At 35.6% G+C, this 25,646-nt stretch overlaps 1 protein-coding gene across 1 annotated transcript in view; it reads left to right on the forward strand.

The window, feature by feature from the left end:
* rfx2 (regulatory factor X, 2 (influences HLA class II expression)) overlaps window positions 1–25,646 on the forward strand; it is a 48,585-nt gene that overhangs the window by 13,322 nt on the left and 9,617 nt on the right. Inside the window, 10 exon segments of the mRNA XM_051117220.1 lie at window positions 11,950–12,062; window positions 12,781–12,870; window positions 13,318–13,397; window positions 14,974–15,238; window positions 16,802–16,876; window positions 18,984–19,165; window positions 19,423–19,542; window positions 21,074–21,195; window positions 21,315–21,331; window positions 21,333–21,434. Of these exon segments, the coding sequence (XP_050973177.1) occupies window positions 11,958–12,062; window positions 12,781–12,870; window positions 13,318–13,397; window positions 14,974–15,238; window positions 16,802–16,876; window positions 18,984–19,165; window positions 19,423–19,542; window positions 21,074–21,195; window positions 21,315–21,331; window positions 21,333–21,434 (1,158 nt within the window). The 5' untranslated portion in view covers window positions 11,950–11,957.

Here is a 25,646-nt window from a genome sequence, read left to right on the forward strand (position 1 = left end):
AGAATTTGTTTTATGTTTAAAAGTGCCAACAGATACAGCAAAGCAAATTTAATGCTGTCTCATGTGTCTTAGACAGTGTCTGTCTGGTGGTAATGGCTGAGTATGAATCATAAAGATTAAACGCATGGAAGTTTTTCACATAAAGCTGTAGAGATGGCCACACTGGGTCATAAGACCTTGAAGGGCGTGCGATTAATCCAGTTGTTGTTGAGGTGGAATCAAGTCAGTCAGAGTAGGTATAGAGTAAAGGCTGTGTTGTTCTTGCTGATTATCAAAAGAATGATTCCTCAGCCTGCATTACTCTGAAACCCGAGCGGTGAGGCGCAGACGTAATGTGGAGACAATGCGGTATGACAGAATCACTTTAGGAAGTTTCTGTCTTCCTTCCCTCTTAAATATATTGGCTACCGTTGACCTGGTGCCATTTGGCATTTAGCACTGGTAGTCTGGTAATCCTCCTCTCACTGTCTTCCAAAGAGGTTTTTCGAAAACAACCGGCACTGTATTGTGTGCATTTAATATCAATGCACATTAAAGCAGATTGTGCATCTAATAGTTCTTTTTCACTAATCTGGCGTCTTATCTGCCAGCCAGAACTTGTTGCACTGTTGCAATAGAAAGCCCGCAGCAGAAACTCAGTTGGCTGGAATCTGTTACGTTTTTGAAAAACCCAGCTTTCCTGCATGTGTCACTGGGTGTAGTTACCAGGATGTATATTTTTGCACCCCAAACAGTCACCTGCTGGTAGAGACGCAAGCTTTTCGCAGCGCAATCCTGTGTTTTTGTATCACTATGGGCAACAAGGAAGTGTGACAACAAAAACTGGAGTGGAGTTCCACCATTTTGTCATCACAGGGCAATTATCACTATGGAACCAGACACATTTAACAGTCTTCTCCTTCTTCACCTTCTCATAGTCTTTGTTCCTAAGGTAAGCTTTCTCTTATTTACGACACTTTTTTTTTTTTTCTTCCCTTTTCGGAATCATCTTCAGCTCCGGGTTGGGGGTGGTGCGGAAATCTGGAAAGGGTTACCGGGGGAGGAGGAGGAGGAGGGAGGGAGGAGGGGGAAGGGGGGTTTGTAGAGTTGTAAGTGTGAACAAACGGTCTCCATGGCAACGCTCGACCGAGTCTCCCTGGCTGCAGAGCCCTTTGCTTTTGGTGTGCTGGCGACGGATGGACTAGGGTTGTGACGGCAATTGAAGATTGAGGGTTTGGCGTATGCGCCTCTTTTGGGAGGGTGGACGATCAAGGAGCATAAAAGCTGCAGGTTTTGTGAGGGGCTCACAGCTGATCGCTTAAACTGTCCACTTCCATAGCCCAACGTTGCCATCAGCAAAACTTAAATCTCAGTGGATCAGTCATTAGATGTTGAAATAGATCTGAAGAACTGGCTTTCTTGGAGAATTCTCTAGGTTTTGTGTATGCAAATACAGTCTAAGTAAATCACATACATCAGGCTTTCGTGATAACGCACAAGTTCAAGCTTCATATTTGCAGCTAGTTTGGATGGATGGTCTATATCGTAAATGGTTGAAGCATTTTTTGTGTGTTTTGAAAGCTGCGTATCTGCAGAACATCAGCCCGGCTTGTTGGACACAGATGTCCAGTATAGACGGCCCTTTAATGGCAACAAGTGTCTCTGCTTTATTGCACGGCTGTTCGAAGCTTCCGGCGGGTCATAAAAGCAATCAGAGTGTATTTCCAAACTGCAAATCTGTCAGGAACGTCTGGATTATTTAGTTGGAAAAGTCATTTGAGGCTTCGTTTACAAAGTGATTGTTGTGTTTGGAGTGTGTAAGTGCAAGGATGACTTGTGGCGGCGTTTCTTTTCTTCTCTTTTCTTGACTTTTTTTTTTGTCTTTCTGATGGCTTTAACATTCCCTGTCAGCATGCCATACCGGAGAAAGTTCTTGTAAGTGCAGCTTTCTGTAGGTTTTTCGTTATAACGGCACTTCCCCCCGCGCCCCCCCCCTGCTTTCGCTCCAGAGGGTCAGAGTAATAGCTTATGTATTTATTGTTCTAAGTTTCTGGTTAATGTGAGATAGAAGGATCACTTGGGGGATGGCATTGTTTGGTTTGGGAAGTATTCTGTTGGTTGCATAGCAACAGGCTCCTGGAAACGGGAGTGGACGGTGTTGCCACTAGCAACCGTTGTTGCTCTGCAAACAATGTGGGCCAGTGCAAACAAGAGCCAAGACTGTGGGCTCCTGTTTTTAATTGAACATCTGCATGTGCTTTGCCCCGATCGAGCGTTGTTTAAGTTCAATCTGTCTGTGACAGATGTGTCTAAACCCTCTTCTCAACACTAACCTCAATCACAGGTATTACTTTATGTTTTCCTTGTCATTTAGGCCTGGTTTATTGCCAGCATACTTCCAGGAGTGGATTTTGCCCTCCGTCTCTTCGCGCTCAGGTTAATGAGAACAGAAGGAAATGGCTGCGATGTTGTGGCGGTCTTTAATAGCTCATTTGTGCTCGGCTGAGGTGAGCGGTTGTGTCGTGCGGCAGGGAGTCTCTGCACTACTGTAATAAACCAGAAGCCTATTCAGGACGGGCCTCTCTCACTCTTCACACCAAAGTGCCGGGGTGCTCCTGCTGTTTTCTGCTTTTGTGCGGCCCATAGCTGCTGGTGGGGAATTTGTGTGGCTTTTAACCTTCTCTAGGAGCTTAGACGAGAGTGATGTGCACGTCTAACTAGCCCACTTTGCTCTTTCTTAATATTATTTGAAATGAGCTCTCCTGGATGAGTGGTTCTGGTAGGCCTTGATGCATAAATGGGTCACAGGTTCTGACTGGGTTGTGGATAGCAAGACAAAACTTGCTATCAACTTTTCACATGGAGGTGGAACGCTTTCTATGAAGAATGGAAAATGGAATTCAGCAGAAAACGTGGAATTTCATGGAACTTGGCAAATTTGGGATGAATAAATCAAAAGTAGATCAGTACACTTACATCAGAACTTGATACGGACTACTGTCTGTGAATAGATAAGCCGCAAAAATACTGTTTAAATTAGGGCTGGCAAACGATTAATCGCATACAAAATAAAGGGTTGAGTTTGCCTAATATATGTGTGTGTACTTTGTGTAATTATTATGTATATATAAACACAAACACATTCATGTATATATTTAAGAAATATTTACAAGTATATGTATTTATTATATATTTTTTTAATAGAATTTATATTTTGTCTATAAATAAAAATATTTTATATACAAATAACATTTCTCCTAAATACATACATTAATTTGTGTGTATTTACATATACATAATAATTATTGGCGTAACACATATTTATATTTTTCATAAAAATATAAATATGTACAGGAAAATTAATGTTAAATAAAATGTAGTTATCTAGTTTAGTATAATAATATGGTTTTTAAAATTGTTTACATAATTTGTTAAAGATTATTTAGAAAACAGAGGTGGTTTTAGCATATGCCACACCAAAAATAGCAAAAACGCATTAAAATTTACATTTAAAGTGAACGCTAATAAAATCTATTTTCATGTGATATTTTAAAATGAAGGTGGATAAAATATTTAATATTTCTCATTTTTTGTCCATTACACCATTTGACATTTTCATGTACATTCAGTCTTAACCTTTGTTAAAAAAAATGGTGCCTATGTAATTTTTAATTACATAAAATCAGCATAAACACGCAGTGTACATTTTAAAATACCTGATGGATGCTTTTAAAACAAGTTTTTAAAAGATTTTTGAATTTCTTAACTTGCCAACCCCTTTTTGTCACTGACCCTAAAACAGAGTGTAGAAAAATGTAAAACCGAAAAAAAAACTAGGGGTGAAGGGAAAAAATCAATTCACATATGAACTGCGATTTAGTCTTCTAGCGATTCACAATGATTCACAAATGTCAAATATCGATTTTCTAGTTAATAATAATAATAATAATAATAATAATAATAATATCATGATGTTGTCGAAACAAAACACCAACAGCAATAAAGGAGGAAAAACAAATACATCCTGTCCCATATTCAAGCGAGGGCAAGTGTTCGGAAAAATATTATGTGAATTATTGATCTTTTGTTATTATGGGAAGTGTTGAACTTGTGAATTGTGGTTTTTCGGTTTTGGAAGAAGAAATAACTTCCTTGTTTTTTTTCTCTCGGAATTTGCTGTATGTGTGCCCACGATTTCATGTGCTGAAATGAGGAAACGCTTTCCCGCTTATATTTGAAAAAGCAACACACGCAGAGAATCTTCCATTCTAAAGACATGCAATGATAAACCTTTCTAAACCTGTTGTCCAACAAAAGAGTTATAAAAACAAAAGGTTTTATTTTTCTTTTATTCTTGTTTTTATTCAGTTGCAGCAATATGCCTTTATCCATATTAGAGAAGCTGGAACATAACATCATCAGTGATGCTTCTTTGACGCATATGTGGATTTTCTGCACGAAGGCGCCCTCTCACGTCCAGTGTGAATGAAACCCATTCTATTGTGCGTAAAAATAAAAAAAAGAAAAGAAAAATTAAGCAGACATGTACTGAACCACACTTTTTCCAGTGTACAGAGGTTTACAGGAGTATTTTGTTAATTTGTTGCAAAAAAAAAACACACTGAAGTGGCAAGATATCAGAACTGAACCGAACCGAAAACTGTGGTTAAAAACTGAGGTACGTATTGAACTGTGGACTAACTGTATTGTTGCATCCCTAGTAAGTACGCAAAATATTGTAAAATATTTTTGGGTAATTAGGTAATTTATTTGATTAATAGTTAATAGGAAACGCAGATGATTTCTGAATGATTGATTTCTTGACTACCCATACTATAGACTGGTTTGTTTTTGTATTAAAATACTGGTGCGTTTGTTGTCCAGTGTGCACAAAAAATATAATGAATTTCATAAGGCCGTACACTTGGAAAAAGAGGGTCCCATTGAGCAGACGTCAATATGGACTGATTATGTGACATCCGCAAAGCATGAACAAGGTTGAATATGGTTTATGCAGTTAATGTGTTTTTGTTTATATGTTGTAAACCACTCAGTGCCCAATGTCAATTTTGGGTCTTGAAACAAAGCTAGCTGAGAAGCGCTGCGCTGTAGCCAGACCGACAGGCTAAAGTAGATTTCTCTTCTGACACCTGAAGGCACATAGTGAGCGATCTCTCCCGTTCTCTGGGAATAATAGCGGCAGGCAGGAATCAGCTCCAAAGATAACTGAAGCGGGGCCAGCCCAGGACGTATTTATATCCAATGCAACACCCCTCAAGCAAATTCCTTTCTTTTAAAAGATCTAAGCACACTCATACTGTTTACCCTTAGAGATCTGATGAAGCTTATTGACTTGATGACTTGCATTTTACCTTACCAGTCTGGTTCAGGTGAGAGTTATACAAAGTCTCTGGGATTTGAACCAAATAACTCGTGTTGACTGATACAGCAAGCCTAGTTGGAACGCATGACTGTGACCATCTACACAAAACTAACTGGTGTAAACAAACTGGAAGACTTCCAGCCTGGTGATGACTGGGTGATTACGCCCACATGTAATCTGTGCCTGCAAGTCCACAGATTTCCACAGAACCCACGTCATTCATAAAATTCGACCAGACACCACCCTTTGAATTTTTGTTGATTTATCATTAAAAAGCAAAATCAGATTAGCTAAAATATTTGAGCGTTGTCATAGTTTCATAGTCATTTTTGAATCTGTTTAGCAGAATTCCACTCGAAATTAATGCAAAAAAGTCTGTCAATTCCATCTGGCCCTACTAATGATTTCTACACTGTATCCTCATGTCTTCAGACACATGGTCTCCACATCATAGAAAACTCATGGAAATTAGTAATGCACTGAAATGTTTTTTATGGAAACTTAAAATTCAAATTCTGTGTAAACAATTCAGAGAATTGTTTCTAAACGCATAAATGTTAGAAATGTATTGCTGAAAACATGTTACAAAGACAGAACTATGTAGTACTGATTTGTGGAGTTAGACCATCAAACAGTTTTTCACCATTTGGGCCAAATACTGAACAGGGCAAATTAGCGTGAGAGCGCAATTCCAAAACATTGCCGATTAGTGTGGAATTTTCTGCGTGTGATTTACTGACAACGCGCAAATTAAAGAACATAGGTGCAACATCTCATTTACATTTCGCAATATACCAAGCACAGCGCAAATTAGCTTAGTCACACATAAAGAAATAAAAAAGCCACGGTACATAGAAAAGAACCGAAGGCCAAAAAAATTCAGGGTTGCAAGACGTTTTGATGGACCTGGTATTGCGTGACTCCTAGTTGAGGGTTCCAAGTTGTCTGTTATTTCCTGAAGCAAATTAAAAATAACATTGCTTGACAAACGATATGTTCAGATAATGTGATCTTCTGGCATTCCAAATAAATTAATATGTGTGGAAAAAACCCTCTCCCTTCCACCATGCACTCTCTGTTCTCTAGCAACAACTACTGCAGCCGTTTCAAGTGCAAAATAGTTTAAGACATGCTTTTTTTGGGCATTAAATAATGGCACAAATACCAGTAATTTGACGAGTGCAATTCGTGAACTTTGAATTGTTTCATTTTAATACTCTCGTCCACGCCTTTTCAGCACTAATTCTTTACTGCTCGTCTTTAGTAAATCCTGACATTACTATTTTTAACGCCAAAAGGTTTGGGCTGGCGCAAGCTGTTAGTAAACATAGTTAGTATTATAGTTAGTATTATAGATCAAGCAGACCGATAACCGTTATTTAGAACCAATATATATATCGGTATTATGACATAAATAAATGTCAAAATTAAGAACAACAAGGGCTCTGACAAAATCATTCTTTTAATGCCTTTAAATTATTTTATCGGCAAATTGATTTTAAAAAGGACTGATGCCGATAACCATAAAAATGTTTAATTTTGTACTCTGTGTTTTTGTTTTGTTTTGTTTTGTTTGTTTTTTTTAATTTAAATTTAGCTGGGTAGTTAATAACACATTTTTCTGTGGTGTGACAAACTTAGAACATTTTTTTTTTTTTTTTTAGGTAAAAAAAAAAGAAGATATTTCATGAAGTAATCAATTAATGAATCAAATACATTTTGTATCACCAGTCAAATAATAACTGAATTGTATAACATTTTTTAAATTGCACATAGGGCAAATTAATTTTTGGTTGAATATTTTCAGATGCTGAAATTTTGATGCATCATTAACTGTAGAAGAAGTCATCAAAGATTCAGTAAAAAAAAATCTAGTAATATGGTGCTCTTAAATATTTAATTCTCTGTAAAATTTTTATCTAGTAGATCTAGTAACGCTTTACAAAAAAGGTTCATTAGTTAACATTAGTTAACATGTACTAAGAATGAACAATACTTCTGCTGCATTTATTAATCTTCATTAATGTTTATTTAAGCATTTACTAATGCATTATTAAAATCACAAGTTGTTTGTTAACATTGGTTAATGCACTGTGAACTAACATGAACAATCAATCAACGACTGTATTATTATTAACTAACATTAACAAAAATTAATGAATCGTGTAATATATTGTTCATTGTTTGTTCATGTTAGTACATTAAGTAATGTTAACAAATGACACCTTATCGTAAAGTGTTACATAAGATTTACTAAGTCATCACGCCTGACTCGAAAATATAATGGAAATCTTAAAAAAAGCTCAGTGGCTAAAAGGTGTGTTAGAATCCCCTAATTTATTTGCAAAATGTTAGTTTAAAATCATAGATTTAAATGGATTTTTAATGGATTTAAAAAAAAAAGAGGAATTTCATAGTAGTGACTCTTTGTTGAAAAAAAACACAAATGTGTGTTAACTGTTAAAAAATACACCCAGAGGGCATCTGAGTTCATGCTTTTTACTGAACTGACTCATCTGTTGTATTCATCACAATCCCCTTATTTTTTGAAAACGGGGATAGTTAGATTTTTCTCCAATTAATTTACCTTTGAATAGAGCTTCACACTTGAGAATTCATTATTTCTATATTACTGATCTCAAAACACAATTAGCTTTTATTTTTTATTCTTCTATTCCCAGAGGAAAACTTTAAGTGCCTGTAATTAGCATCCATTTTTCCTGCAGATGAAATCATGCATGTGAAGCGTATTGCTTGTCTTTTGCTCTATTTTAAACTTTAACAACAAACTGTCAGTCAGGGTGTCTCTCGAAGCGATTGAGCTCTCAGATCAGCCTCTGCTGCCATTTGTTAGTCTCAATCAATGCAGGCGCACATTGTAAACGCTGATCTGGGACCTGTTGAGCACGCCGGTGGCGGTAAATGCACCGTCAGACTGGTAAAAAGCTTATTTAGATGTACAGAGATCGACGCCCCCCGTAGCGCTCTCGTTCCCCGTCTCTGAGTCTGTCTGTCTCTGTAGCGCTCCGAAAGTTCCTGTGTGTGAGCTTAAAAAAGAATAGCACAAGGGGAAGGGGGGTGGTAGAGTTAGGGATGGTTGCCATGGATCCCTCACCATAGCAACCGACAAACGTTTACAAAGCATTGAGGAATTTCCTCATATCAGCTGTATTATTGGAGCCCCTAGAGACGGACTCTCATTCCAAACAACCGCTGGAGATCATCAGTATCCTGGTGGGGGGGACCAGCCTCATTGCCATTTTGTTTTTTTCCCCCCTTGCTTTTTCTTTTCATGATTGGGGGGTATGTTGTTTTTCCGCCCCTCCACTTTTTCCAAAGTCCCCCTGCTCTCACCTCCTATTCTGTCTTTTTTTTCCGTGGGAGGTTGCCTGGTCTCCATTTGTCACTCTTTTTCAACTCTTTCCTGTTGTTCTGTGCACTATCAACGGTTGTAAGAGTTTGGAGAGTTACATCGGGATCTCGATGACAGTGGCGAACTCAAATCTTCGCTTGAGCCCAATTCCCTGTCGATCCTGCAGTTGTGATGGGATTGTTAATGTCTCCTTTGTTCTTTTCTCCATAATAGAGTTCAGAGGTGAGCGGCCTGCTGGGGATGCGGGTGACTCAGTCTGATTTGGCTAGGTTGAGCTCCTGGTCCTTTCGAAGAAGACAGTGTGAAAAGCTGCTTTGTATCCCACTTTTCCTGGCACATGCGCAGAGTTGTATTTCAGTGGGCTGCTCTTATCCTTTCTGGCAACCTGTTAGAGCTCAGTTTGATTGTGTTGTGTATCTTTAGTTGTGGTGGGAATTAGCAGGGATCTTGTGGTTATAATATTACATTGACATTGCAGTTAACACATTGCTGTTCTTTATACATAATGTAGTTCCATACAATGATGTATCGTGAACTTTGAGTTGTTTCGCTTTTATCTGCATTGGTCTTCGGGGGGTTTTATTTTTATAGAATAAAAATAATTGAGCTAATGCTAATCTCTTCAAATTAGGGCTGTCAGTTTAACACGTTAATTAATTAGTTCTGAAAAAATAACGCGATTTAAAATATTTTAACGCAGTTAACACACTCGCCCCAGACCTGTACGTCATCTTATATTTCATGTAGTTGACTGTTGACAAATATGATGCAGGGAAACAACTCTACAAATGCACTTATGCCCTAAAATTCAAGATATTGGTGCAAAAAATGCCCCTATATGTGTTTTGTCTCATATTTATCTATATCACATATCACAGGATATCACACGGGCAGTAAGTGACATAAGTGCTGATTTTGTCATGAGCTTATCATGAGCTTAAATGTGATTTTATACAACAGTTCAGTAAATAAGAAGTTGATATTGTGTTATATTTTAAACACAATATTGTGTGATTTTGCTCAATTTGCAGAAAACATATTACCTTTGAAGCCATAGCAGAATTGTTGCAAGTCTCCGAACAACACAGCAGTGTTTAGTTTCTGAATGAATCTGCGTTTTGAGTGAACCAATGATTCAGAGCCATTTACCTCATTCATGAATGAATTAGCCATTCACCTGCTGGCAGATTTAGTTTCTTATTTAGAGTATCATTTCATAAAAAATAAATAAATAATAGTAATAGTAATAAAAAATTAATTCTGTCATCATCTGCTCACCCTCATGTTGTTTCAAACCTTTCTTTTGTGGATCATAAAAGAAGGTATTTTGAAGATTGTTGGTAACAAAGCTGTTTTGGTTACCAGTGGTTTACATTGTATGAACAAAAAATACTGAGATGTTTCTCAAATTATATTTGAGATGTTTCTTAAATTATATTAGGCCGTTGCAGCCTAAATTTTTAATTTTGAATCAAATAAAACAAATTTTACTAAACAAATTATTTCTTGCTAAAGATACTTTTTGTACTGTTTGTTTGATGCTTTACACAACAATGACTTTAAATTATCTTTTGGGAGTAAATTCTCAGCCAAATTTGATGTGCGATTAATTTGATTAATTAATAAAAACCTCATGTAATTAATTAGATTAAAAGATTTTATTGACTGACAGCCCTACTTCAAATATTTTGTCAAAATTGTATCTCAAAATCACATTATCATGAGGTACATTATCATAATATTTATTACTTATATTAACATAAGTAGTGCTAGTTAGTGCCTATAGCCTAGCGGTTAGCGCATTGACATATAGCGCAACTGCGCCTCTGGCTGACCCGGGTTTGAATCTCGACCCAGGGTCCTTTGCTTCCCCTCTCCACCCAACAATTTCCTGTCAATCCCCACTGACCTGTGATCTAAAAAATCACAAAAAGGCCAAAGAAAAAAAAAAAAAAAAAAGAAACCACAAATCTGCATGTTTCTGTTTGAGTGAATGCGCCATTTTCGTTTACTACACACTTAAAGCGCATGTGACGTTCTCTGTGTTTTCAGCCTCTGCAGTCTCAATATACGAGTACGTAAACACATGAACAATCTCTAGAACTGCTCTGAGAGTCACTTCATGAGCATTTTACTGTTTGTTTTGATTTAAAACTATCATCATATCATATACAAACAGAAACTTAAAAGTCTCCACAGCAACCCGTCAAAATGAAAGTTCGGTTTAACTTGAAGAAACTGTGACAGAAATACGTTACTAAATGTAATGGTAGTACTACTACTAATACTAATAAAATTATTAATAAAACATTGTTTTAAGGAATATTTACCAGAAAAAAATATTTACCAGAATTTATTTACTACAAAAATATAAATAGACAACACAGTATTTCTGAAAAAAAAAAAAAAATAATAATACTAATAATAAATTAATTCTTTATCAAATCAATTCAAATTTTATCATATTAAAATTTAATGAAACCATTTTGAATAATATTTTTTTATTTTAACCATTAAAACAGAGTCTAGAAAATTTAAATCTGAAAAAAAACAAACAAAAAAAAAACAAAAAAAAAATGGAATCCAGAAAAATTCAAATAAAATGTGAGGAAAACATGAAATGAAATTCCTAATAAAACGATGTACTTTGCTGGTAATGGAAAAGCGCAAAACTACCATTATTGGCATTTTACGTTTTTCGTAAACCATGTTGCATACTTTTTCACCAAGTAAAAAAAAAATTATGTATTTTAAATTAATTCTTTATAAAATCAATTTAAATTTTATTTTTATTAAAATTTAATGAAACCATTCAAATACAATCCAAAAAATTAATCAGACATGCGTTATAAATAATATATTTTTTTATATTAACCTTTAAAACAGAGTCTACAAAAATTAAAACTGAAAAAAATTTGGAAAATGGAATTTGGGAAAAAAATTAATGTGGTTTGTACTTCCAAACACTGCTTTCTTAGCATTTGAGCTAAAAGGTTATTAGCATCTGTTAGCATTAAGCAAAAACTAATTTTCTATTATAGAAAGTTTAATGGCCAACATATTGTACTTTTTACTATTTTGACACGTGAATTCTAATCTCGCGTGCAGAGTGTTCAGCTATTTAATATGGATGGTACATAAATTGGGAAGCAACAACTGCTTTTCCTTTTAATATTTTTCACTTCCTCTCTCTGTGTTTCTCTCGCACGCTTAGGATAAACCATGCAGCGGTCAGAGGGCGGCTCAGAGTCAGCGTCCACAGTGGCGCTAAGAACATCCACTTCAGCCCAGGCGCCGGTGGTTCAGCCCGTTCCCGCCTCGCAACAGGTAAGCAGGCCCGGCACGATCCATCAAAACACTGCTGCGCAAAAGTAGCGTAATAAAAATGAAGGAAGCTCCTCCCAGCTGCTTCAGCTCTTCCGTCATCGGTTTGGATCTTTTAAAGATGCTTTTCAATATGCACTGGATCCGATAAAGCGATGAAAGATTTCTCCTCACCCACACCCTTCATCTGTCAAAGCCACTTGAAATGATTAGCAGCGACTTTGCGTGGTACAGCCGAGGGGGAGATGTTGGGTTTGGATCAACCACACATCCAAAGAAACTGGTCTTTATTTCATTTCGGTTGATGTTTTCACATTTCCCTGGACAGCTGTAGAGAATTTGATGAAAACCAGTGCTGAATGAAATATGGACTATAGACTTGTGCTTGCAGTTTGAATCAAAGATGACACTTTCATAAACTAAACTTTCCAGTGATCTTTCTCAAGATATTAAGTCTTTTTTTGTGTGTAAATATGTGAATTTTGACACAACAAAGAAACACCCATCTTTCATTGTATAGACAAACAGGTACTCCCACCCCAAGCTCGCACTTTCGGTTGAGGCAGAAGTTTTGGAAATTGCCTCAAAAATGGCTTACTTGGTTCTCTTTCCTTATTAAACTGGGATATTCGTATATCGAAACAATTACGCACCTGACCTTTTAAAGAAAAAAGGGTCTAATTTTTACATTTGTGTGTGTGTGTGTGTCCCTCACCTGCAGCGTGTGTTAGTTCAGGCCACCGGCTCTTCCCAGAAGGGAGCTCAGGTGCAGCAGTTGCCAGTGCCTAGAGTGCAACAGGTCCCTCAGCAGGTACACACACACACACATGCACCGAGGACAGTCAATCAAGCCCTGCACGCTTACTGCACATCCTGAGGACCCACAACACCTCTGGCTTATCTTTTCCCTCTCGACATATCTCTTTCGCTCTCGTGACTGTCTTTGTCTTTCCATCACGCTCTCTCTCTCTCTCTTTCTCTCCCAGCATACTGTCAGAACCCCGAAACGCAGACATGCTTTACTTTCACGCACGTCACGCTTGGGCTGTTGCGACTAATATGTTAATAAGTAGTTTCCCGGCTCGACAGGGCGTCTCTGATTGTCGAGGTGAAGCTTTGTACTCACTGCCCCCTACTGCCTGCAGCCTGCATACAGCTGTGCATCTCATTTCCCTTACAGAATCTGCATTAGCACATCTCAGAACTCACGCGGCGGTTGTTTAACACCAGTCTGATCCGTATGTGTGTATGTTTGTAGGTCCAACAGGTTCAGCATGTGTACCAGTCCCAGGTGCAGTACGTGGAGGGGGCGGAGGCCGTCTACCCCAATGGCACAATGTAAGCACTTACCAGTTTGTTAAATTAAAGGGTCAAAGCTGTTTTCAGATGTTCAGTTTGTGTAGACACGTTATTATTATTGAGGGTGACCCACTGATGATGAAATTTATGTTATGAGTATTATTATACTAGTTCTTTCAATGCAAGAATTGTGGCATTGATTGAAATGGTGTCACTTAATATATTTAATTAATATATTGCAACCAATAAGTAATTAATAATATTGGACTCTTTTTTTTTTTTATAATAGAAAGGCCATTTTATGGCTAGAAGCAATTACACAATTATATAAAACCAGGGTTTTGAACTCTAGCTCCAACGTAAAAAAAATTGAAGAGGGTTGGAAAAAAATATAGAATATTTACTTTGAAAATCATGTTTTTTTTTTCTTTTTTTCCTCAAGGTTACCCACTTTTCACTAACCACTTGAGCCTAATGAAAAGGAAATTGATTTTTTTCAGAAGCCTATAGTAATTCAGGGCCCATTTTGTACCCATTTTTGTGGAATAAGCTTATTATATTTATTTATAACATTTATTATGTAGCGTAATAATGACTGGCTTTGTGTTTTTGGATCAGTAAGATTTTTCAAGATTTTTTTTTAAAAGAAGTTGCTTATGCTCATCAAAGTTCCATTTATTTAATCAAAAATACAGAGAAAAGTAATATTATAAAATATTGCAATTTAAAATAATAGTTTTCTATGTTGATATACTTTAAAATAATTTATTTCTGTGATGCAAAGCTGAATTTTCATCAGCCATTACTCCAGTCTTTAGTGTCACATTACCCTTCAGAAATCATTTTAATGTGCTAATTTATAAAAGTATAAATTTGAATAAAAGTATACATTTTTCCAAAGAAAAAGAAAAGAAAACATTTACTGACCCCAAACTTTGAACAGTAGTGTATATTGTCACAAATGATTTCTATTTTTAAAAAAATGCTGTCTTTTTAACATTAAATTAATCAAAGAATATTGCAAAAAATATCACAGGTTCCAAAAAACAATTTAGGCAGTACACCTGTTTCCAGCACTGATAATAAATCAACATATTAGAATGATTTCTGAAGAATCATGTGATACTGAAGTCTGGAGTAGTGATGCTAAAAATACAGCATTGCATCACAGGAATAAATTTTATTTTAAAGTATATTAAAATGGAAAACCACTATTTTAAATTGCAATAATATTTCACATTATTACAGTTTTTTTCTGTATTTTTAATCAAATAAACGCAGCTTTGGTGAGCAGAAAAGTTTTTAAAAGAACCTTTTGAACGGCAGTGTATTGTCTAAAAACCGTATCAATATTGAAAACCTTAGCAGCTTTTTGTCTATTTTTCCACTGTGTAGTTAATTAGCTTATTAAACTGAAATAAATTAGCTAATATAAATACTCCAAAACTGTAGAATATGGCCTGGTCATGAAATATTCCTATTCAAGATATAGATGAAGTCCAGATCAAATCCACCTTCTCTTAAAAACTGTTGAAAAGTTAAAAAGAAACTTGTTTTTTTAAACACAGTAAGATTGTTAAAAGCTAAACATTCTTGTCTTTCTCTCTTCCTTCAGTCGTACTGCATACTCATACAACCCAGATTCCCAGCTGTACGGACAGGGCAGCGGAAGCACCTATTTCGACTCTCAAGCAGGTGGTGCTCAGGTTACCACCGTCGTCTCCTCTGCTGGCGGAGTGCCCTCTCACAGCATGGTGGGAATCGCCATGGACGTGGGCAGCAGTCAGATTATTTCCAGCGGCAGTGCCTACCTGATCCACGGCGGGATGGAGGGCGGCCGCCACCACACCTCTCACTCCTCACGCTCTTCATCCGCAATGGTACGATTCGCTGTGCTAAAATCCTTCAAGGCTAGTCCACTAGTGACATGGGAGGGGAGTTTTTAGTCTCAGTTACATTGAGCTCTTGTGGTTTAGCAAATGTAAGCACAGTTTTATTGTTTAGATGTGTGACAGGAATGTACTTTTCATGTCAGGAAAAAAATTTCAACTCATCCCTCAGTTTATAAAACCGAACAAAAGCTGTGTTTACAGTAATTACACTAACAAAGAACGTCTATGGGGCACTGCATTACAGCAAAATAAACTTTTAAATACTGTTTTACATGCATACATGCAAAACTGGATGTTTACCCACTTAGAAAAGTAGCTAAGTGGGTGACTTGAGCAAATGTATAATAATAATAAAAAAAGAAATGATAGCACTGTAACATAAATATACAAGCTGATTTCTGCTTACATCTCCTCTAGAATTGCTTGTTTTTTTTTTTACAAACTGAAGGATGAGTCAAAATGACTTTTCTGTGGTAATCCGCACTATGTCACAGATGATGTTGACAGAGCTCAATTTACATTCCTTAAGACAGCAGTGTTTTGCTATTATGTGGATTTCTCAAGTAGTAACGTCACAGATTAATCATGCAAACACATTTTTTCCCTTACCAATAGTCTGTAGAGAAGAGATGACACACACCGTCATCAGAGTGTAGCTTTTTTTTTTTCCACTGTGTGCTAGTTTATGAGGTGTACTGGAAGCAGGGACAGGGCTTAAGGAGGCGACTGCCTCTAAATAATCCAGCTCTGCCTTGTTTTAGCAGTTTTCACAGCCACTTGAGTGGCCTTCGAAACAAAGCAACCCCTGGGGCTCATTACCATTTGGCCAAGGGCCCTCGGGAGCCTTTTAAAGACTTGGAAGGATGCCTGTTTTTTTTTTTTTTTCTTTCTCCCTGTCTCCCTCTTTATAAGTTTTGCCAATCTGCCAAAACTTTCTCTCTCTGCCTCTTTATATCTTTCTCTCCTTCTCTAATCTTTTCTTCTCAATCTCTTTTGAAATAGTTTTTTTTTTTCATGCCCACTATGTAAGAAGTCAGTCAGGTTAATGAATGCAATAGCAAAAACTTCTATCCTCCTTCCCAGCTAATACCTGCAGAAAAACATGTTTATTAGAGTCAAATTAAATCTGCTTTTTCAGCATCACGCGTTAAATGCGCCGGTGTCTTTGCAGAGGGCGCAACCCCGCTAACTGTGTGATTTCAGAAGTGGCTAGAGAGTTCGTCTCATGTGTTTGAGAGTAGCCTGACCTCACGCCCTGTGTGTGCAGCTCATTAGCATATATGAGGCCGAGACAGGAAGAGTGGCGTAACCCTCTGAGTTCCTCACATTTGCATGCTTTTTGTCCACCCATAATGAATGTGGCTGCAAACACTGACAGACTGTAATGGAAATGCTCAAAGTCCGGCTGCAGCTAACAGACTGATTTCCTTTTCTGTTTTTTGTGTGTTTTTTTTTTCCCTCCCTGTTGTCCCCCCCCCAACATTCCACCCCCTCCGTTTTTTTCCTTCTCTTCCCCTGTTTCATGTCTTGCATGCTCCTACTTTTCCTCAGCTTGAAGTGGCGATTGAAAACCTCCAAAAGTCAGAAGGGATTGCCACTCACAAAAGCAGCCTGCTCAACAGCCATGTAAGTCAACCTGGGAAAAAACTTTATTGAAACTGGAACAAATCCTGAAAAAAAAGGCTTAGTTCGTCCTGCCTGCCTCTTTGCTTTGCTTTTCACTGCTGCTGTGAGCATGCTTTTTCCAGAACAGCCCCTCGCTCTGTGTATTTTAGGTCTCCTCAGACCCCCAGCATTTACATGACAACTAATTCAGTCAACATCCCAGGGATCACCATGTTTACTTGTGTGAGATGTACCCCTAGATATCAAATACTCAGTCTTATATTTAGGTGTTATATGTTAATATTTAAAATTTAAATTGCCAGGGGGAGTCATATAAATAGTTCACTCTGAAGTGCTTCTGAGCTCTTGAGTCCAGCACATTTATTTATCTTGCTGTAGACGGACACCTCAACTTAAGGCTATGAATATTTACATTTCTACATATATCATTTTCATGCGCGAGGCCTGAGACTGACATAACGCTGCTGTCAGTGTGTCAGTAGAGAGCCTAATTTAAATGGATAGTCCACCCAAAAATGAAATTTCTGTCATTAATTACTCATCTTCGGAACACAAATTAAGATATTTTTGATGTTCAAGAACTTTCTGGCCCTGCATACACAGGAATGGTACTACCACGTTCAAAGCTCAGAAAGGTAGTAAGGACATTGTTAAAATAGTCTATGTAACATCAGTGGTTCAACTGTGATTTTAGGAAGCTAAAAGAATGCTTTATGTGTGCAAAGAAAACTAAAATAACAACTTTGTTCTACATTTTTTTTTTTTTTTTTTTTTTTCAAAATAAACCTACATAGATGCAGGTCCTTGAAAGTGCTTGAATTTATTTTGTGCAAGAAGTTTTCTGCTAATGTGTTATTTTGCCAACACTTCTTGGCCTCTGCATACTAGCTTGCTTGATTTACGTTAGTTACGCGCATTTCTATCAGATCCATCAGATCTCTGTCATATGGCCAACAATAAATGCCAAAAAAAAGCTTTTTTGCATAGTTGTGTTTGACGCATGAAAACTGTAATAATGTATCTTACAAGGTAACATGATGTAACCTTGCTCTCACTTGAAGTATGTCCCCACATTAAGTCCTTGAATTTGAGGGTATTGGACCTGGAAATTCCTTGAAAGGTCCTAGAATGTGAAGTTGTGGGAGCCCTGATAAATGTTTAAAGAACAAACTAATCAAGAATGTACAAAAAGACGAATAAAAAAAAACCAAAAAAAACTTGTCGTTCTCATGTCATTCCAAACCTGTAAGACCTTCATTCATCTTCGGAACACAAATAAAGATATTTTTGATGAAATTCGAGAGTTTTCTGACCCTGTGCAACTACCACGTTTTAGGCCCTGAAAGGTAGAAAAGGCATCATTAAAATAGTCCATGTGACATCAGTGGTTTAACTTTAATTTTAATATTTTTTTGTGTGCGAAGAAAACAAAAATAATGACTTTATTCAACAATTTCTTCACTTCCGTGTCAGTTTTGCGACACGTTCACGAGAGCACCACGAGGGGTACTTGTGCATTCCTCTGCTTTCGAACAAGACGCAGCGCATCCGGGTCAACATGCTTCATGTAATTCTTCTGAACATGTGTTTTCTTTGCGCACAAAAAGTATTCTTATAGCTTCATAACATTATGGTTGAACCACTGGTGTCACATGGACTATTTTAGCCATGTCCTTACTACTTTTCTGGGACTTGAACGTGTCAGTTGCGTTGCTGTTTATGCAGGGCCAGAAAGCTCTCGGATTTCAGCAAAAATATCTTAATTTCTGTGTTCTGAAGACAAACGAATTTGGAATGACATGAGGGTGAGTAATTATGACAGAATTTTCATTTTTGGGTGAACTGTCTCTGTAATAAATACAGTAATATATGTATAATATAATATGGGGGGAGCAGGTATTTACTTAATCTTGATTACATGAGTGTGTTAATATGGTAATTAATTAATATGGTAATTAAATATGAACATACGGTATGTATGAAGAAGTGTTATGTGGTTTCGTCGACATTATCATTATTATTATTATTATTATTATTATATAAAACTAAAGAATTTAAGCTTGCCTGATTAGGTAGTGTTTTATTCATTGGCTGTGTGTGTGTACAGTTGCAGTGGCTGCTGGATAATTACGAGACGGCTGAGGGTGTGAGTCTGCCGCGGAGCTCTCTGTATAACCACTATTTGAGACACTGTCAGGAGCAAAAACTGGATCCAGTTAACGCTGCCTCTTTTGGCAAACTCATCCGTTCTGTCTTCATGGGCCTTCGCACACGCCGACTTGGCACCAGGTCAGACTGCACCCTCAAATTATAGCTAATCTATAAACTACATTAGCAACTGATCCACTCTTAAAAGAAAAGCAAAATCCAGTCCTCAAAACCACAGCAGCACAGAGAAGAACATTGAGTGGATTTGCTGCAGACACTCGTCTAATGCTTCAAGAATGATCATGAGATGATGGACTGAAATAAATCTCAAATTGTGGTGTGTTGTTGCTGGAATAAAAAATGTGATGGCTCATTTTGTCTGTGTGTCTGTGTCTCAGGGGGAACTCAAAATACCATTATTACGGTATTCGTCTGAAGCCTGACTCGCCTCTCAACCGCTTACAGGAGGACACGCAGTACATGGCAATGAGACAACAACCTGTCCATCAGAAACAGAGGTGAAAAAAAAAAAAAAAAAAAAACTTTCTCTCCTTCTGACTTGCATTCAATCTTTATCTCACATCCCAGTCACTTCTTCTTTGCAAATAGGATCTGTTTGTGTTTGTGTGTTTGTCTTGCTCAATTGTTCAGATCCTGATAGAGCTTTGAAGTGTTTTTTTTTTTTTTTTTTAACCTGATTCATTAAATCAGCATCTAATTGATTCCCACGCTGGCTGAATAGATGGAAACTTGCACTGCCGTTTGACAAAAAATTGTCACTTGAAATAAAATGCTTTTTAAGTGAAATAAAATAACCTCTGATGCAGCATTTAATAAAGATTTTTTTTTTGAAGAGGTTTAAGCCTGCACTGTAAAAAACAATTTGTTGCATCAACTTAAAATAATTTGTAACCTGGCTGCCTTAAAATTTTAAGTTCAGTCAACTCAAAAAAAAAGTTTATTCAGCTTGAAATGTTAAATTATACTAAGTGACAACTTACATATTTGAGTTGAATCAAAATTTTAAGTTGGCTGGGTTACTTACCCATCTGTTAAGTTTAGCAAACACACATATCTAAGTTGTTACTTAGTACACCTTAACGTTTTAAGTTGACTAAACTTATTTTAGTTGACTGAACTTAAAATATTAAGGCAGCAGGGTAACAAATTATTTTAAGCTGACTCAACAAATTTTGTTTTTATATTTTAGCCAGTGTGGTATACAACCGTGTGCTGATCTTAATTGTTTGTTTGCTCTTTGTTTATTTGGATCGGCGCACCAGACCAACTTGGGTTTTAGATTTTGGACATTTGGCGCTGCTCCTTTTCTGTGACTTTGAAGTGAAATAAAATTAAAAATAATATAAATAGTCAAAAATAAAAAGTCAGCATTTATCTTTTTTAAATTTAAATTTAATATATTGAAATAAACATTAAAAGTAAGTAAATAAACAAATAAATACCATACTATTAAGAAATAAATTCTAAAACCGCACAATTGCTAAAACGTTTAGAAAAATTCCAATTAAAAAAGAAACTGTAAAAATAAAAACTAATTCAAAATATTAATAAGAATTCTAATAGTATCTCATTTCCATTGCTGTTCATGAGCGTAATGCTATTTATGAGCATTATGACCATCAGAAGTCAGAATTACGAGAAAAAAACTCAGAAATGAGAGGTTTAAACTTTCAACTGTGTCTTGTAATAACAACTTTATTCAGCAGTTTCTAATATAATACTTAATTCTCACACATTTTATTTCTAAATAAAATACATTTTTATTTCCTATTATATTAAAAATGTTATGTTGAAAGCCTCATACAGCCCTCTGGCTTCTGGTGTTAGTGATTCCAGATTCAAAACGATCATATTTATGTGTCAGAACCACTTTTGATGCGTTTGAAATACACAGAACAGCTTCATATTGGTCACTGGCTCTGCAACCTGTCGGAAAATGGTCTTTTGTTTCTTTCTTAGTCATATCCTCTATAATCCCCTGTAGTGAGTTCTACATTTATTCTTCCTGTTGCCATTTCCTGTATCCAGGTTTAAGCCCTTTCATAAGATGGATGGGATGGGGGACAGTTTAAACAGCGGCTCCCAGCACCCGTCCAGCACGCCTGAGCAGAGCGTGGCGGCACAGAGCCAGCATCACCAGCAGTACATTGGTAAACCTCCTGATAAGATTTAAAAGACTTGATTTTAATTTACATATGGTCACATCAAGATTGTCGAAATATATGTACAACCAACTGTAAGTGTGTGTGTTTTGTGTGTGTTCTGGCAGATGTGTCTCACGTCCTGCCCCCCCTTCCCTTCTCCTGATCTGGGCTCATGTCCTCTGCCTGAGTCAATCAGCATGAATGATGTGAAAAAACTCCAGAGCAACTACAGGATTCACTGTGAGGTACTGCACACTGTTTTTTTTTTTTTTTTTTTTTTTTTGTAGTCAAGGTTAAAAAGTGTGATGATGCAAAGCTCCCAATGGAAGGAAGAGCTTTACTGTTTTGATGGAAAGGAAACAACTCGTTAACAGCTATCTTTAGAAAATTCAACAGACAACCTAGCAGAGGTCAACTCTCACTTACTGTATAAAAGAAGAAATCAGATTTCTTTATCATATGCTTATTCATCTTTAAACCATTTAATTTGAAAATAGTATGAAAGTAATAATAATTAAATGTAAAGGTATAAATCAATCAGCAAGTGAGTGAAAGAGTACATATCATATCAGTTGCATAAGAATGTACTGTATAATCATGGAGTAATAAGAATGTTAAAGAAATACAATAATGAATGAAATGTACCAAGGCAAATAGTTAAACTAATCTACCCAAGCCAGTTTTCTTGCAACAATGTATCACATGCTTTCCACCATGAATGTGAGCCTTGTTCTTACAGGCAGATAGGATAAGCAAAACAAAGCACCTGCAACATCTCGTAGAGAATGACCTTGTGTAAACAATGTTCTTTCACAACCTGTGAATGTTTTTCATTTATGTGTCACACAGTCTCTGTTGAAGTTAATTTGTTAACGGCATCATATATAATTTCAAGTTCATTAATTTTCACATTTTATAATAATTTAATTCTATTTTGTCACAGACACATCATTTAGTTATATGATATTTGGTATGGAAGCTCATTTTCACCACTAAATAAACAATAAGAAAAGGTAACTGCGACACTTTATCTCACAATTCAGAGTTTTTTTTTGCAACTGCAAGTTTACATTTCAAATTTTCTCAGAATTGCGAGGGGAAAAAACTCATGAATATGAAATGTGAGTTTATATCATGCAATTTTGAGAAAAAAGTAAAAATTGCGAAATTCTTTTTATATTGTTAATTTTAAAATGTCAGAATTTTAAATTTATATCTTGCAGTTCTGACTATTTAACTCCCAATTGTGCTTTTATATCTCACAATTTTGAAAAAAAGAACTGCGAGTTTGTAGAATTGCAAGAAATTCACAGTTACCTTTTTAATTTTTTATTCCGTGGCGAAAACTTCCTCAGGGTCAATAGGATTTAAAAAAAAAGAAATGAATACTTTAGCAAGGAGGCGTGAAATTGATCAAAAGTTTCAGTAAAGACATTTATAATATTATAAAAGATTTTTATTTCAAAAAAATTATTTGAACTTTCTATTCATTTAACAATCCCAAAAAAGTAGCACAGTTTCCACAAACCGTATTAAACACAATTAATTTTTTATTGATAATAATCAAAAATGTATCTTGAGCACTAAATCCGCATGGTTTTGAAGGGTCATGTAACCGGAATAAATGACATTTTAAAATATAGTAAAATAGAATAGTATTTTTGGTTTTTAAAAACTATTGCAGCATATTTTTTACAGATCGTTGAGCATTAGACACTTTCAAAAACATTTAAAAAGCTTTCAGACCCCAAGCTTTTAAATGGTAGTGTACATAATAACAACAGTAATACTAAGAGTTTGCATATATAATGATTTTTTTTTTTCTTAGTAGCAATAACCCTAATGCTTTGCAAATGATCCATGATAGCACACATACATCACGGATACGTCTGTTTGACGTCTCTATTTGCATCTGCAAGACGTAATTTTTAGAGCGTTTGCTCATCTGCAGTCTGTAGGACGTTTTCGAAAAGATGTCAAATAGACGTGTATTAGATGTCTTTAAGATGTTAATGAATTAGATTGTATGTAAAACTGACATCTTACAGACGTCTGTCAGATGTTTGTACACAGCAGATGCTTTCCAGATCAAAGCGATCTTTAACAGACATCTTGCAGATGTACGTGTGCTATTTGAGATGATGGCTTCTAAAACTAAAAATTCTGTTCTCTCTGCAACTGTATTGTCTTCGGAAGTTAGTAGATAAAGACTTTAGTATTCATGAAAGGAAGCAACTCCTTATTTTGTTGAAAAGGGAGTTTTAAGAGAGATTAGATTTCTTCCCTGTGAGCTTTCATAATAAAAATGTTTTGGTTCATCAAACTCCAGAAAGGGAAGTAAATATTATAATCAATTCATAACACTAAACCTTGCGTACAACAATTTTAATTGCAGCGCTCCCAGGTTTCATTTTCAGTTTCAGTGTTTTAATGAACGAATAAACGGCACTTCATTTGTTTGCAGCAGTTTAGCTGTAGGCAATGAGGAACTGTGCAAAAGGAAAAACCCTCTCTCTGCTGTTGATGGCCTCTTTCTTAGTGTTCCACCACCCTCTCATATTTTCTGCTGACGGGGTTTCTAGTTTGACATGTTCTTGAGTTTTACTTTCAGAATGCGTGTGTAGCACCGCTCTCAACATTTTGACAGATGAACTCAACCCATCTTCATTTCATAGCTCTCACATTTAATGTCATTTCTGCCATGTTAGAGCTCTTGTTTTCCTTCTCTCTCTCTCGCCATCTCTCATTCTGTCCCTCCCCTTCCACTGCACACCTTTTTGTTCCTGTGCTTCTTTTATCCATCAAGCTAGGAGTTTTCAGCTTTCCCAATTAACCTTTCATCCAGAAGGATTTTTGCAATCTGGCTGTGGGTTTTTCTGTGCTTTTCTCTCCAGACAAATAAGTTTATTTGCTACTGGTAAAGCACAAAAGTAAAGAGCGTAATTTCTGCCACACAATTCAAGAACTTAGTGAACTTATCACATTCAAATAGAAACAATTTGCATTCTGAATATTTTTATACACAAGTTTGGGATCAGTTAGATGTTTGATGTTTTTTTTTAAAGAATTCTCTTATGCTCATCAACACTGCATTTACTCAAAAATACAGAAAAAATGTAATATAGCGAAATATTATTACAGTTTAAAATAATTTTTCTATGTTAATATATTTTTAAAATATAATTTAAGCCATTACTCCAGTCTTCAGTGTCACACGATCCTTCAAAAATCATTCTAATATGATGATTTATTATTAGTGTTGGAAACAGTTGTGCTGCTTAATAAATAAAAAAAAAAAAAAAAAAAAATATATATATATATATATATATATATATATATATATATATATAGGAACCTGTGATTCTTTTTTTTTTTCAGGATACTTTGATGAATAAAAAGTTACAAAGAACAGCATTTATTCAAAATACAAATCTTTTTTTAACAATATACACTGCTGCTCAAAAGTATGGGATCAGTAAGATTTTAATGGTTTTTAAAGATGTTTCTTATGCTCATCAAGGCTGCGTTTATTTGATCAAAAATACAGAGAAAATGTAATATTGTAAAATATTATTTCAAGTCAAAATAACTGTTTTATTTGTGAATATATTTTAAAATGTAATTTATTCTTATGATACAAAACTAAATTTTCAGCATCATTGCTCCAGTCTTCAGTGTCACGTGATCCTTCAGAAATCATTCTAATATGCTGATTTATTATCAGTGTTGAAAACCGTTGTGCTGCTTAATATATATATTTTTTGGAACCTGTGATACTTTTTTTCAGGATTCTTTGGTCAATAGAAGGTTAAAAAGAACCGTATTTATTTAAAATAGAAGGGTTTTCTAACAATATACACTATTGTTTAAAAGTTTGGGGTCAGTAAGTTTTATCCTTTCTTTTTTTGAAAGAAATTAATACTTTATATCTTGTTATTCATCAAAGAATCCTGAAAAAAAGAATCACCGGTTCCAAAAATATATTTGGCAGCACAACTTTTTCCAACATTGATAATTCTAATAATAAATCAGCATATTAGAATGATTACTGGAGGATCATGTGACATTTAAGACTGGAGTAACAGCTGATGAAAATTCAGCTTTGCATCACATGAATAAATTATATTTTAAGGTATATTAATATAAAAACCATTATTTTATATTGTAATAACATTATGCAATATTATACTGTTTTTTTCTGTATTTTTGATCAAATAAATGCAGCCTTGATGAGCATAAGATACTTTTTTTTTTATCAGTATAACATGTTTGGAGAATAAAAATATCAATTTCTTAAAAAAAAAAAAAAAAAAAAAAAAAAAAAAAGAATAAAAATTTACTGAGCACAAACTTTAAATGATAGTTTATATTATTACAAAAGATTTCAATTTTTTAAAAAATGCTGTTATTTTTAACTTTTAAAAAAAAGTATCACAGATTCCAACTAAATATTAAGC

This window comes from Labeo rohita, chromosome 8, assembly GCF_022985175.1.
Source record: "Labeo rohita strain BAU-BD-2019 chromosome 8, IGBB_LRoh.1.0, whole genome shotgun sequence".
In the NCBI taxonomy this organism is placed as follows: Eukaryota; Metazoa; Chordata; class Actinopteri; order Cypriniformes; family Cyprinidae; genus Labeo; species Labeo rohita.